At 62.5% G+C, this 12,740-nt stretch overlaps 1 protein-coding gene across 4 annotated transcripts in view; it reads right to left on the bottom strand.

Moving 5' to 3' along the window:
* Positions 1–12,740, bottom strand: part of Itpr3 (inositol 1,4,5-trisphosphate receptor type 3) — a 52,913-nt gene that overhangs the window by 13,176 nt on the left and 26,997 nt on the right. For 3 of the 4 annotated variants that reach the window (XR_002395734.2, XR_002395733.2, XM_013072832.3), the window contains exons 10-30: positions 12,657–12,707; positions 12,396–12,529; positions 11,213–11,312; positions 10,917–11,077; positions 10,340–10,481; positions 9,054–9,215; positions 8,173–8,345; positions 7,775–7,894; positions 7,491–7,673; positions 6,162–6,413; positions 5,934–6,078; positions 5,434–5,575; positions 4,936–5,114; positions 4,034–4,163; positions 3,578–3,635; positions 2,638–2,803; positions 1,802–1,975; positions 1,652–1,714; positions 1,204–1,329; positions 733–855; positions 444–644 (exon numbers count right to left, since the gene is read on the bottom strand). Coding sequence is in view for 2 of the 4 variants with exons in the window: in XM_013072832.3 (XP_012928286.2) it covers positions 444–644; positions 733–855; positions 1,204–1,329; positions 1,652–1,714; positions 1,802–1,975; positions 2,638–2,803; positions 3,578–3,635; positions 4,034–4,163; positions 4,936–5,114; positions 5,434–5,575; positions 5,934–6,078; positions 6,162–6,413; positions 7,491–7,673; positions 7,775–7,894; positions 8,173–8,345; positions 9,054–9,215; positions 10,340–10,481; positions 10,917–11,077; positions 11,213–11,312; positions 12,396–12,529; positions 12,657–12,707 (2,985 nt within the window). In the remaining 2 variants the exon portion in view is untranslated. Of the gene's footprint in view, positions 1–443; positions 645–732; positions 856–1,203; positions 1,330–1,651; positions 1,715–1,801; positions 1,976–2,637; positions 2,804–3,577; positions 3,636–4,033; positions 4,164–4,935; positions 5,115–5,433; positions 5,576–5,933; positions 6,079–6,161; positions 6,414–7,490; positions 7,674–7,774; positions 7,895–8,172; positions 8,346–9,053; positions 9,216–10,339; positions 10,482–10,916; positions 11,078–11,212; positions 11,313–12,395; positions 12,530–12,656; positions 12,730–12,740 lie in introns of all 4 variants that reach the window. The other variant, XM_087210479.1, reaches the window with a different exon arrangement.

Raw genomic sequence — 12,740 nt, 5'->3', positions numbered from 1 at the left:
CCTCCCTGCCCGAGTTTGGGGCCTCCCTGGCCGAGACCCCCTGGACCCTTCCATCTCAGCCCTGCCGGCCCAGTCCCTCCCCTCCAGGATTCCAGTGAGAATTTTTTTCCAGTACCGGGGATTGAACACAGGCCTTTGCACTGAGCTACCTCCCGAGCCCTTTGCATATTTTATTTTGAGACAGGGCCTTGCTAAGCTGAAGTTGCCCAGGCTGGGCTCAGTCTCGCCATCCTCCTGCCTCGGCCTCCCAGAGTGCTGCGACGACAGGAGTGCCACCGCACCTGGCCCCCGTGCGGAATTTCAACCTCACGGCGCACAGCCCACAGCCCTCTGTGGCAGCGACTCCGTCCTCAGGCTCCGGCGACCCCCCGGCCTCCCCGCCCAGGCCCGCCGCCGCCCCCCCCCCCCCCCGTCGTGATCACGCCCACCCCGGCCCACCTCACCTCCGTCATGATCATGTCCTGGCATTTCTTCACGTACTTGCCCTCGGCCTTGATGACCGTGTGCAGGAAGTCCAGGTACTGCACGTGGCGCCCGTGCGTGGCCAGCAGGTGCACGAAGTGCTGCAGCACGGGCTCGCCGACCTCGGAGCACAGCTGGTAGTTGTTCAGGAAGATGTGCTGCATGGTCTCCGCCTCCAGCAGCTGCGGGCAGGCGGGTGGCGTCAGAGCGGGGTTGTCTGGTGCCACCCGCCCAGGGCCCCGTCCCTGTCGCCCACCCCTGTGCCCTCACCCCCGGCGTGAGGAAGAGGTGCAGGTGCTTGTGCAGCAGGGCCTGGTTGCCCGGGTTCCCGGCACAGAACTTCTGCAGGAACTGGTGCGTGAGCCGCAGGATCTCCAGCATCTTGGCATCACCCTGGGTGCGGAATGGGACAGGCTGCTGGGCCACCCAGGACACAGGCCAGCCGGCCAAGCCACGCCGGGCAGGAAGAGAGGAGGAGTCGGGGCCAGGTGGGGGAGGCTGGGTCAGCCTGCGGCAGGGCAAGGGAGCTGGGTGTGGATGAGGGCGAGGGGTGAGGGTCAGAGATCAGGGTGATGCTGGGACTGGCTTCTGGGCCCAGGGGAGTCGGGGCACGGGCCGGCACAGAGCCCCAGGGTGAGGCCTGTCTAGACCAGCACTGGGACCGGGGACAGCACGGGCTGGGTCAGGGCTCGCGCGGAGCTGCCCAGGGGTCAGAGGTCAGAGGTCAGAGGTCAGGGGCACCTTGTCATAGGGGACCTGCAGCAGGTCCAGCATGACCTTGTGGGCATCCATGTTCTTCAGAAGGCGCTGCTGCTTCTTCCGCATCTGCTCCCCGACCCCACACATCTTGTTCAGCCGCTCCAGGATCTGGGGAGACAGTGAGCCAAGTCCCCGCCTCCCCACCTGACCCCAATCCCACCCACCCCAGCCGTGGGAGGAGGGGAGGTCAGGCTGCTCAGTCAGCCCATCACAGCCAGCCAGGGAAGCACTGAAAGCCCAATTCCGCCCACCCGTGAAGGTAAATAGAACAATGTGACTGCGAAAAGGAATTTCATTAAGTTCCCTCGGCTTCAAAATAATCCCACGTGGCCCTTGGCAGGCTGCTGTGACCACGCTAGAGGCGCAGGAAGACCGCGCAGGGGTGGGGAGGTGGGAGGCCCGGGCTGCCCCAGGTCCTCCGGCCACTCACGCCTCTGACGATCTGGTAGTTCTCGCTGCCCTTCTCCCCCGGGGCCTCCTCGGCCGTGGGCCGCTGGGGCAGAGAGGGGTGGGTCAGGGTCGGAGGGGTCGCAGGCCCGCCAGGAAGCAGCCGCCCGCCCCTGCCCCATGCCCAGCGCACCTCCTTCCTGTCCTTGGCGGCGCCTGCCTCGGCCGCCTCGCCCACCTCGCCCTTGCTGCTGCCCTTCTTCTCCACCCACAGCTCTGACTTCTCCACCATGGTCCGCAGCCGGTCCAGCTCCAACTTGATCACCTTGTAGTTCTCCACGTCCTGGGCCGAGATCAGCAGCTGCACCTGCAGGTGGGGTGGGCCTGGCTCGGCGACGAGCACCCTGCTTCACAGCGCCGCCCCGGCCGCCCCAGCGTCACCCTGCCTGCACCCACTCCTTGGTATTCACGGCCCTGATGGCCGAGGCCTCCTGCCCTGAGCTGCCTCGTGACGGCCACCACATCACTGGCTGAAAGGGACCTGGACTCCGAAGCTCGGCCAGTGTCTGACTCCGTCCATCTTCCCTACTCGAGCCAGAGGGCGAGGGAAGGAAGCTCCCCGTGCCTCAGTTTCCCCTCCCCTGGGATGGGAGGAGCACTGTGCTGTCCAGCGACTGAGAACCCAGCTAGAGGTGTGGGTGCAAATCTCAGTGCCTCCTCACGGAGCCCTGGTTAAAGGCCAGCCCCAGGCAGCACAGGCATCTCCCACAGAGCTGTGCAGAGGGCGGGACACTGCGGCGACACCGTGGTGACAAAGGCCAGGGCCTCCGCAGGGCAGTGTGTGCGGGGCAGCTCTCAGCTCTGAGCACAGGAAGCTTGCCGGCTGTGTGGGGCCGCCCAGGCGTGGGAAGCAGCAGCCACTGAGCCAGGCCAGGGGAGCCTTACGCGCAGGGACTGGAGCCAGACTGAGACCCCACACATGCACCCCAGGCCACGCCCGAGCCTGGGCAGCGCCCGCGGGACCGTCACCTGCTTGAAGGTGTGCATGGCCTCCTGGCGCTGGCTGAAGTGCTTGAAGAGCAGCTGCAGGGCACCCGAGACCAGCGGCGCGTAGTTGTGCATGGCGAGGTGCACGAGCACGCGCAGGAACATGCGGCCGCCCTCGTCGTCCACCTCCAGCATGCTGCTCGTCTTCCTGAGGGACGGGGCAGGCAGCAGCGCCCAGTGAGATGTTTGCTCAAAAATCGCCACTTCCCATCGGCCTGCGAGCAGAGCCTCGGGACCTGAAGCGGGACACTTTGGGACAAGAGGGGATCCAGGGGCCCCTACTCTCAGGGCTCAGCTCAGGAACAGGTGGGAAACTCTAGCCCTGCTCTTTGCCAGTCTCTGACCCAGGTGCAGCGTTTCCTGCACCGAGCGTGGCTGTACATGGGAGTCGTCCCCAGAGCCCATCACACACGCTTCCCCGCACCTCGGCGTCGCTAATGGAAACGAAATTCCCCTACACTCCCCTCCCTGACGCCCCTAATGACGCCAGGGCTGCAGCCTGACAGCTAAGGTGCTAACACAGGCACACGCATGACTGTTGCTTCCCCTTTGTTTTCTTCAGCACGGTGATAACCGTGGCTCGACGCCTCTGGGCCCTCTGTGATCTCCAGAGCTTTCCTGTACCACTTTCAAGTCCCCTCCTGAGAAGGGGTCCGGGCCACACTGCACGTCCACAAAGGCAGGGCACAGAACCAGCCTGTGAGGGCAGGGTGTAGGGTGCACAACGCCACAGCTCCTCCTGGCTGCGGGACAGGGGACGTGTGTCCAGTGGCTCCCCCCAAGCGTGGCTGCACAGGCAGGGAATGACCAGGATGCCTGCAGCCCAGGGGTCCCGGTCACCGGGGTTGGGCAGGAGAGGGAGGGGTCCCAGGGGCACCACCCAGGTCGGCACCCCGCCCAGCCCCACCGCACCCTGCCTCACCCCACTCCGAACATTGCTTCGGCCTGCTCCCCAATGCGGTCCAGGTTCAGGTTGGCAGCTGGGGGCGGCGAGAGGGACACATGGGGCACAGGGTAGGTCCACACCCGGAAAGACAGGGAGCACAGACACCCCCGGAGCACCCCTCACCTGCCCCTCAGCCGGCCACTTCCAGGGCAGACACAGCTCGGATCTCACCCCCACCCCCTGCAGTTAGGGGACCTGGGCCCCGGTCTGGCTCAGCCTCTGCTTGGCTGTGGCTTGGGACAAATCCTTGCTCCCCTGTGGCTCAGTTTCCCCGTTTAGAGATGGAGAGGACTCCTGCCCTTCCCCGTCATGGTGACAATCAAATGGGGCCGTGGAGAGGAAAGGCATTTGCGGACTGGAAAACAGTGGGACAGGGTGCTGGGCAGGGCACTGGCCGGGGTCCCTGCCGCAGGGGAGGCGAGCGAGGCTCACTGGCGGAGTCAAAGGCAGGCGCTGTGCCGTCGGCCCCGCTGTCCTGCATGGGAAACACCTCCACGAACTCCTTCTTAAAGACCGACAGCAGGTAGGAGATGCGGTAGTCCAGCCGCACGTTAAGGATGAACTGCGGTCAGGGAGGTGGGGGAGGATGGCGTGAGAACCGGTCTGTGCCCAGGAGCCCCTTGCTGCTCCTTGAGGGGTGCCGGGGACCCCGAGGGGCCTCTAGCACCCTGAGCTTCAAGGACCCTCTGGGATGTCATGGCAAACAACCCAAGACCCTCTCCACAGGGACGCCCAGGGCCCCCAGCGGGGCCACCCCCCACCGGATCACTCAGCCTGTCTCCCCAGCCCGAGGACACTGCCAGAAAGGGAACGAAGCTCCGCAGGCCCACAAGCCTACTCTTCGTCCTATGCCACAGACCCTGGGGCTCTCCGGGAGGGGAAACTGAGGCATAAGGACTCAGGGTGTGCCCTTGACTGGCCTCTGTCCTCAAGGGACATGGTCTGGCCATACCTCAGGATACAGACACGAACACATGGGGAGTCGGACACCCTTCCCTGACCCCCAACCAGGACCTGGGCTGGCTGGGTCCCCGTGGAGGGCACCGGCCCATCCTGTGGTGACCACAGGGCCTCATCCCTCCTCGGGACCCCACATGCCCCTTGTCCAGGTGTTGCTGGAGTCTTGGATGAGACCCAGAGCAGGTGAAGAAATCTCAAGTCTCTAGCCCTGGGCAGAGGCCCTGTGACCCTGGGGACACCCCCACCCCACCCGCCTTCCCCAGGGGACACTCCTGCCGCCAGTCCAAGGACATGCTGAGGATGCTGGGCTAGGTGGCCGATCCCCACGGGGCTCCCGGTCTGGACACAGCCCTGGAATGGTGCTCTGCTGTCACCTGCAGGATATCCAGGACCTTAAGCTTGGTCTCCATCACTACGATGTGCTCTTTGTCCTCGAACTTGCTCCTGTCCAGTGGCTCGGGCACACCAGGACCAGCGACCGATGGCTTGCGGCTCAGCACCATGGTGGTCATCATGTGGCCCACGCCCTGGATGGACCGCCGCACGTTCTTGCCTGCAGGTAATGAGGGCACAGCAGGGTTATGGGGGCGTGGCAGGGTCCTTGGTGGAGTGAGCACACTGTCCCCAATGCTGCAGGGCACCAGCTCCCCAAGCAGGGACAGGACCAACCCAGGAGGCTTCCTGGGGGAGGCAACAGGGCACACGTCCCCCAACCAAGCAATGATGGACAGCAACTTGACAGACCCCGGGCTGGACACAGCGCTTGAGCCAGGGACCCCCTCGTCAGAGCCCACAGATCCCCCTTGACACTGCTAGGAGGAGGAGGCTGCAGGACCGAGGGCAGCGGGCGGCCCCCCAAGACAGACCCTCACCGCCCGGGTCCTCGTAGCCCTGCAGCATGGCCGAGGGGCCCTGCACACAGTCGATAATGGCCAGCAGCGTGCGTGTGAGGCGCAGTAGCTCGCTGAAGCTGTAGAAGCCGAAATAGATGAGGTTGTGTGCCAGGCTGACCACCTGTAGAGAGGGGCGTGGTTGGCTGAGTGGGCGGGTCTGTGGGCAGCGCTTCATGGTGGGCGGGGCCGCGACAAGGTGCTGCCCTCTCCCAGGCAGAGGCCCACAGCACTCCCAGACCCTGTAATCCACCATCGGGAGGTGGGGCAAAGGGACGGCAAGTTCAGGCCCACTCTGGGGAACTTATTGAGACTCTCAGAGGGAGAAGTCCAAGAAGGGCTGGGGATGCAGCTCAGGGCAAAGGCTCTGAGGTTCGATCTCCCGTGCCACAACAATCAAGAAAGAAAACAAGGCTACAGCTGGGGGCATGCTGGCTGGGGGCCCGGAGGAAAGTGGGAGCCGGAGCCTGGCGACCCCCCACCTCATAGGTGAGCATGTTCTTCTCCTCGTTGGCGAAGGGCACAGCCTCGCTGACCACGTTGTTGAGGTAGTCCTCCACGAACTCCATGGTGCTGGCGAACTTGTTCTTCTTGTCGTCTCGGGAGGCGTTGAGGTTGGAGTCATAGCTGGGGCAAGGAGGAGGAGGCCTGGGGGTGCTGCCGGCCACCCCGCCTTGCAAGTCCCTCCCATCCCCCGGCCGCCCACTCACTCCTTGATGGTGATGGCCGTGGGGACCTCGGTCCAGAGGCGGGCGAACTTGACAGGCGTGACCAGCTCCTGGGGGTCGCGGTCCACGTGCACGTGCAGCATCAGGTGGCAGAAGGAGGCGCGCAGGTCGAAGGGCAGCATCTCATCCGCCATGCACAGGAAGATGAGGTCCACGCCCAACTGCTGGGAGATCTCGTCAATGGCCAGGTACTGGCGGTCCAGGCACATGCGGGCGAAGAGCTTCAACTGGTACCTGCGGGGTGGGGAGGTGAGGAGCCAGCAGCCAAAGCTGCAGGGGCAGCCAGCACTTGGGCCTGGGCTTGGTGAGGGCCCAGGGTCACTAAGCAGCCAAGGGTCTGGGAGACTGAAGCAGGAGCATTGCAAGTTCAAGCCCACCCTGGGCAACCTGGCAACCTGGCAAGGCCCTGTCTCAAAGTTAAAAAAAATTTTTTGGTACCAGGGCTCAAACTCCAGACCTTGCACTTCCGAGGCTGGCAGCAGAACCACTGAGGGAAATCCCCGACCCAGTAAAAAACTTTTTAAGAGTGGAGATGTGGCTCAGTGAAGGCCCTGGATTCAATCCCCAGTATTGCAAGAAAAAAGCAGCAGAGACTTGGCTGAGACTGCGCACTGGCCGCTGCAGCAGGAAGCAGCGATGCAGAGGTGGGAGGGCGCCACACGGTGCGGATGAGTAGGTTCCACTGTGCCCTTCTGGCTCAAAACTCAGCCCGGCCAGGACAGGTCCGTGCGGAAAGGGGTGGCCCGGGAGTGGGTGTGCGGCCTGCACGGGGAGATGGGATGGGGACCGGGAGACAGCTCTGCCCGGGCAACGTCACACTCTGACCTCCTCGGGACCCTGTCACTCAGTGGGCTCTGCTGCCCGACAGCCTGGGTGGGAACGCAGCTCACCTCAGGCTCCCTGACCGCGCTGCTTCTGTTTCCCCGGCTTACGAGGAGGGGGACAGCAGGAGGCGTGAATGAGGGGTCAGGTGGGAGCAGAGCAGAGCCTGCTATGTGGTGGGCGGTTAGAGGGGCCACCGGATATCCGGTATCAAATCAGGTTTCTCTGGGTGCGTACGCGTGTGCGGTACTGGGCCTGGACCCAGAGCCTTTACACTGAGCTGCATCTCCCAACTCTCTCCTCTTTCTAATTTTGAGACAGGGTCTCACTAAGTTGCTAAGCTGCCCAGCCTGGGCTTGAACTTGCAATCCTCCCAGAGGCTGAGGTCCAAAGCCTGAGGTCCGGTTTCTCTGAAGCCAGGCCGGTGCTAAGCCTGGCCTCGGGGCGCCTGGCCGACCCCACCTCACTGTGACCCTCCCTCCCCAGCACCTGTAGTAGCTCAGCACGTTCTCGTCGTGGGCATTGCCTGCCCGAGCCTCCTGGGCCAGCTGCCGCACGCTCTTCTCATGATGCTCGTTGTTCTTGTCGGTCCACGTGAGCCACACCTCCTCCTCTGAGTACTCGATGCTCAGGTACTCGTGGGACTGGGCCATCTCCTTCACCGGCCGCAGCCTGTGGATGAAGGCGCCATGGGGTGCTCTGCTCACCGGTGGGACACCTGGTTCTGGGCCCTGCCTGCCCCCCAGGGCCTGCCCGGCACCCCGAGCCCTCACTCGGTCTGGATGAGGATGTCGCTGTTCTTGGGGTCCAGTACACACTTGCAGATGAGCTCCTGGGTGACGGGGATGGCGATGTGGTTGGACACACACAGGTCCGAGAGGTAGTCCAGGAACCTGGGGGGGCGGCAGCGGGCGGAGCGGCTCAGAGCCAGGCAGAGCAGCCGACTGCTTCTGCTCCTGCTCCCTCCCCAGGCGCGCTGGGCTCCCAGGAGGCCTGGGTGGAGAAGCACAAACACCAAACACATCCTGGCTCAGTGTTGCGGTGACCATCGCCAGGGAAGGATGTGGGGCTCCTGCTAGATTGGGCCAGATCCAGGAAGGTCCCTGAGAGGGGCTGACTGACCCCCATTGCAGGAGGTGGAGAGAGTGGTCTCAGGCAGGGCGGGCGGCACCTGGGCTCCCGGTTCTTGCGCACGAGGCTCACGAAGGTCTCCACCTCGGTCTTGGTGATGTGCTTCTCCAGCAGCTTGCGGTTGTTGTGCAGCAAGGCAGTGATGGTGTCCTCGGCCAGGATGTCGTAGCCAATCTGCGACTGCATCATCCCGAACTGCTTGGCAATGTGCTCCTGGGGGGCAGATGGCTGGGGTCACAGGGGCCACGGGCAAGACACAGGGTCCAGCCGGGCGTGGTGGCACACGCCTGTATCCCGAACTCGGGAGGCCGAGGCAGGAGGATCGCTGTGAGTTCGAGGCCAGCCTGGGCTCCACAGTGAGAGCCTGTCTCGACAAAAGCAGACTCAGCGCACCAGCTCTGCTCAGGAACACTGCCCCACCCCCGAGATGGGGACGCAGCACAGGCAGGGGACCCACACCCTGGAAAGGTGCAGGTGTGGGACAGGGAGGGGCCCAGGAGGACAGCAGCTTTTGGTGATCTAGCTCCTGGTCGGCCGCCTCCCAGAGTGGAGTCTCAGGCCCGAGGACGCTGTCTGCCTGGCAGAGCCAACTGCATGATGCGTGGGCCCAGCGCAAATAAAGCAGTAGAAATTCTGTTGAAAAATGAAGAACTTTAAAGCCAGGGGTGGTGACTTAGTGAGACTCTGTCTCAAAATAAAAACTAAGAAAGGGCTCCATGCAGATTCAATCCCCAGGACAGCAAACAAGTAAATAAAAAAGGAGAATCTCAAGACGGCCCCAGCAGAGCATCAAGCCCAGGGTGGGGCACTGGTGAGCCCCTGCCGGGCGGCACACGTGAAGCCAGCCCCGCTGCCGGGCGCCCTAGGGCCCCAGCACCCACTCAGTGCATGCCTGGGGGGCCGTGTGAAGGCGGGCCCCACCTGGTTCTTGCGGTAGTCGTCCTGCGAGTGCCTCAACACACGGTAGCAGAGGCGGAACATGTGCTGGTAGGGGGCGTTCTTCTGGTCCGACAGCTCCTCCAGCCGCACGAGGGGGCCCTCGCCGCCCTTGTCTCGGAAAGGGGCCTTCAGGATGCCGAAGATCTGGGGACAAAATGAGGGGTCTCCTGTAGCTGCCCGCAGGCCCTCATCACCCCGGGGACCCTGAGCCCCGGCCAACCCCCCTAAGCCACCGGACTCGAAGCCTGAGCCCATTCTCAGCAGGGCCCTCACCCTTGGGTTCACCTGCACCCCCAGCTCCTGGCCAGGACCCCACCCTCCTCACCAAGGAGAAAGTGGGTACAGTACAGAAATGTCACAAGTTCAGGTTGATCAGAATGAAAATCTGCTCTTGAACAGAAATGAAAGACAGAGCAGCCAAAGAGGATGAAAAAGCCTTAGTTGGAAGCTGGTTAAATCGATATCAGCATCAAAAAGACACTCGGAGAACAGGAGACGCTGGACACGGTGGGTGTTACTGCTCATTCGCTCAGGTGTGATAAAGGTCGGTAGGATGGAAGCCCAGCGAAATGTCACAGTGTGGAGCAGCCCCTTCTGCAATGCGTGGATGAGAGGGGATGCAAAACACAGGGCGACATAAAGGCAGGACTGAAAACTGTAACAAGTGAGCTCAGGTGGTAAATACACCACGGTCACTGATCCATTCTTTTAATACTTCTCAGTATTTCAAAATTCTCATAATAAGGAATTTAGAAAGGAAAAAAATTTTTTAAGTAGAAGCCAGTCGTACTATACGCCTGTAATCCTAGCACTCTGGGAGGCTGAGGCAGGAGGGTGGCAAGTTCAAACCCAGGCTGGACAACTTAGTGACTTAGTGAGATCTTGTCTCAAAAAAAAGGCTGGGGATACAGCTCAGTGGGAAGGCCCTGGGTTCAATCCCTAGTACACACACAAAAAGGAAAAAATACATAACGCATAATTTTTTTAAGCACAAGTTTTGGACCCAACATCTTGAGTTCAAATCCGGGCCCCGCAGCTTCCCAGCTGTGTGCTCAGGGCACCTCCAGCCTCCGTGGCCCACAGATGCTCTTCTTTCTTCCTCTTTCTGCAGTTCAGGGTCGAGCCCAGGCCTCACACCCCAGGCCACGGCTCACCCTGAGCTGCGGTCTGGCCTGAGTCCCTCGCTTCACCAGGGGGCGGTAAGAATGCACAGGGGGGCGGGAGAGCCTCGCGGGCCCAGTGGGCGTCCAGCCCCCACCACCCGGCACCTGCTTGAGGATGTTCTGTTCCCTCATCAGCTTCTGCCTCTCGCGGTTGGGCTTGGCAACCATGATATCCAGGACGTTCTGCCCATTGTTGGGGACGTCACTAACAAAGAACACCAGGTCCTCCAGCAGCTGGATGACGAACCTGGGCATAGGGACAGACAGCATGGTGTCAGAAAGTCACTCACCACCCTACTGCCAAGCACAGAGCCCACCACAGACCCTCAGCTCCTGACCCCAGCACTACCCCAAACCGCTCTCTCTGCACAGCCACACTCCCCTCCACCCTGGACTCGAGTCCCCGAGGTGGGGAGCCTGGTGCAAATGGCTCTGCATTGCAACCTGACTGCCACTTCCCAGCTGTGTGGCTCTGGGGAGGTCTCTTGACCCCTCTGAGCCTCCGTCCCAGCAATGGCTCCATCAGCGTTCTGGGAGGACATGGGCAGCGAGCAGGATCCCAACTCTGGGAGGAGGCCAGGCCCCACCTCTGTCTCGCCTGCTCCAGCCCCGCTGCCTGGCTTCTTCTCCGTGACCCCGGGAGGGCAAGATCCGTGGAAATCCTCCTCAGCCCTGCGCCCACCTGCGGTCGTTCTGGCTGATGAAGCCCTCGTTGAGTTTCTCCACGGCGCTGGCCAGCATGGAGCTGGCGTCATTGGCAAAGTCCAGGTCGCGGATCTCGGACACGGGCACGGACACGATGGCAAAGGCCTCCTTGTCCTCCTTGGTGGGGCAGGTGCCCAGCTGCAAGGACAGCGGTCAGCAGGGCAGCCAGGAAGCCAGCCCCGCCCACCCTCCGGGCTCCGCCCCACCCGCCCACCCGGCTCCGCCCCACCCGCCCTCCCGGCTCCGCCCCGCCCTGCTGGCAGGCAGCCTCACCATGAGGCGGATGGGCCGCTCCTCGTCTGCGTCTATGGGCACGTTGGTGCTCTGGATCCACGTGTTGGTGCACAGGTGCCGCAGCCGCACATAGGAGTTCCTGTAGGCGGGTGGGTGCTCAGACTCCCCACACCAACTGACAGCCCTGGGGCAGGGCCACCAGCACTGCCTGGGAAGCCTGCAGCCAGGCCCAGAGGAGCAAGTCGGAGCCTGTCCCTGAACCCAGGGCCAGAATTCACACACAGAGCAAGGCTGCTGAGGCTTTATCTCATTTAAAGTAGAGACACATGCGGGTCACAGAAATCGTCTCTGATTACAAAACCCAAGTTCATCTTTTTTTTTTTTTTGCCATACTGGGGGTTAAACCCAGGCCTTCGCATTAAGCTACATCTCTAGCCCTTTTTATTATTATTATTTTTAATCTTGAGGGAAAAATCTCACTAAGTTGCTAAATTGCCCAGACTGGGCTTGAAGTTTCGATCATCCTGCCTCAGCCTCCCCAAAGTGCTGGGATTGCAGGCCTACACCACCATGCTCAACTACAGGATCGTCTTTCTGAGATGAAAGACCACCTGAATCTCAAAATGCATCTGGCCCCAAGGCTTTCAGGTGAGGGGCTATGGGTCTGCTTAGTCAGTTAACGATCCCTGCGGCCCTGTGGGTGGGTGGACCGGATATCCCCACTTCACGGATGAGAAGACAGAGGCAGGGTGACTGAGCCGCTCCCCGAGGTCATGCAGCTGGACTGGATGGACACACGCAGGCTCTTCAGGTCGAGGAGCCCAGGCTCCCAGGCCACGTTCGGGCTCCCCAGGCTGCTGGGCCCTGCACAAACCGTCAGACAGCCTGTGCCTGGTCACCCAGTGTGGCAAGGCAGGCACCTACCTGGGGGGCACTCTACCACTGGGCCACATCGCCAGAATGTTGCTTTTTTATTTTTCGATAGGGGCTAAGTTGCCCAGGCTGGGCTTGAACCTGCCATGACAGGAGGCTTTTTTAAAAGGTAATGATGAGCACAGGATAGCATGGAGCCGTGCAGAAGCCAGGCCCAGCCACAGGCAGGCAGGCAGGTGGTGCAGCCAGCTGCCCGCAGATCTGAGCTGACCCCAGAGCCAGAGGACCTCAGGGCAGAGGAAAGGAGCACCTGAAGGGTCCCAGACCCCGGCTCCTGGCGCACACCCACCTTGGCACGAGGGAGTCAGTCTTCTGCAGGGTGGTGGGGTCCAGCTCAAACAGAGAGGCGATGTCACTGCCGTGGGGCACGGCCACCAGGCGGTACTTGATCTTCTCCCCGGCGTTCCTGCGACCCGCTCGGCCCTGGGCCCCCGGGGTGAGGACCCCAGATCAGGCAGCAGCCCCTCCTGTCCCAGGCCTTCCCCCTCCAGCTCACCCCCAGGACCTGCCGCCCCACCCCGGCGCCCCCCAGGAGGCCTGTGGTCCTCACCGCTCCTGCTGCCTTGGGGTCTGGGGCGTCACCTTTGTAGCTGGGGTTTTCCTGCATGCACACAAGGGGGCCACTGGACACCAA

This window comes from Heterocephalus glaber, unplaced genomic scaffold (genome assembly GCF_053883595.1).
Source record: "Heterocephalus glaber isolate CG9 unplaced genomic scaffold, H.glaber_assembly_v1.0 deba00001141, whole genome shotgun sequence".
NCBI classification, from domain to species: Eukaryota; Metazoa; Chordata; class Mammalia; order Rodentia; family Bathyergidae; genus Heterocephalus; species Heterocephalus glaber.
Note: the sequence above shows the minus strand (reverse complement) of the source record. Positions and strands in the feature narration are given on the sequence as shown.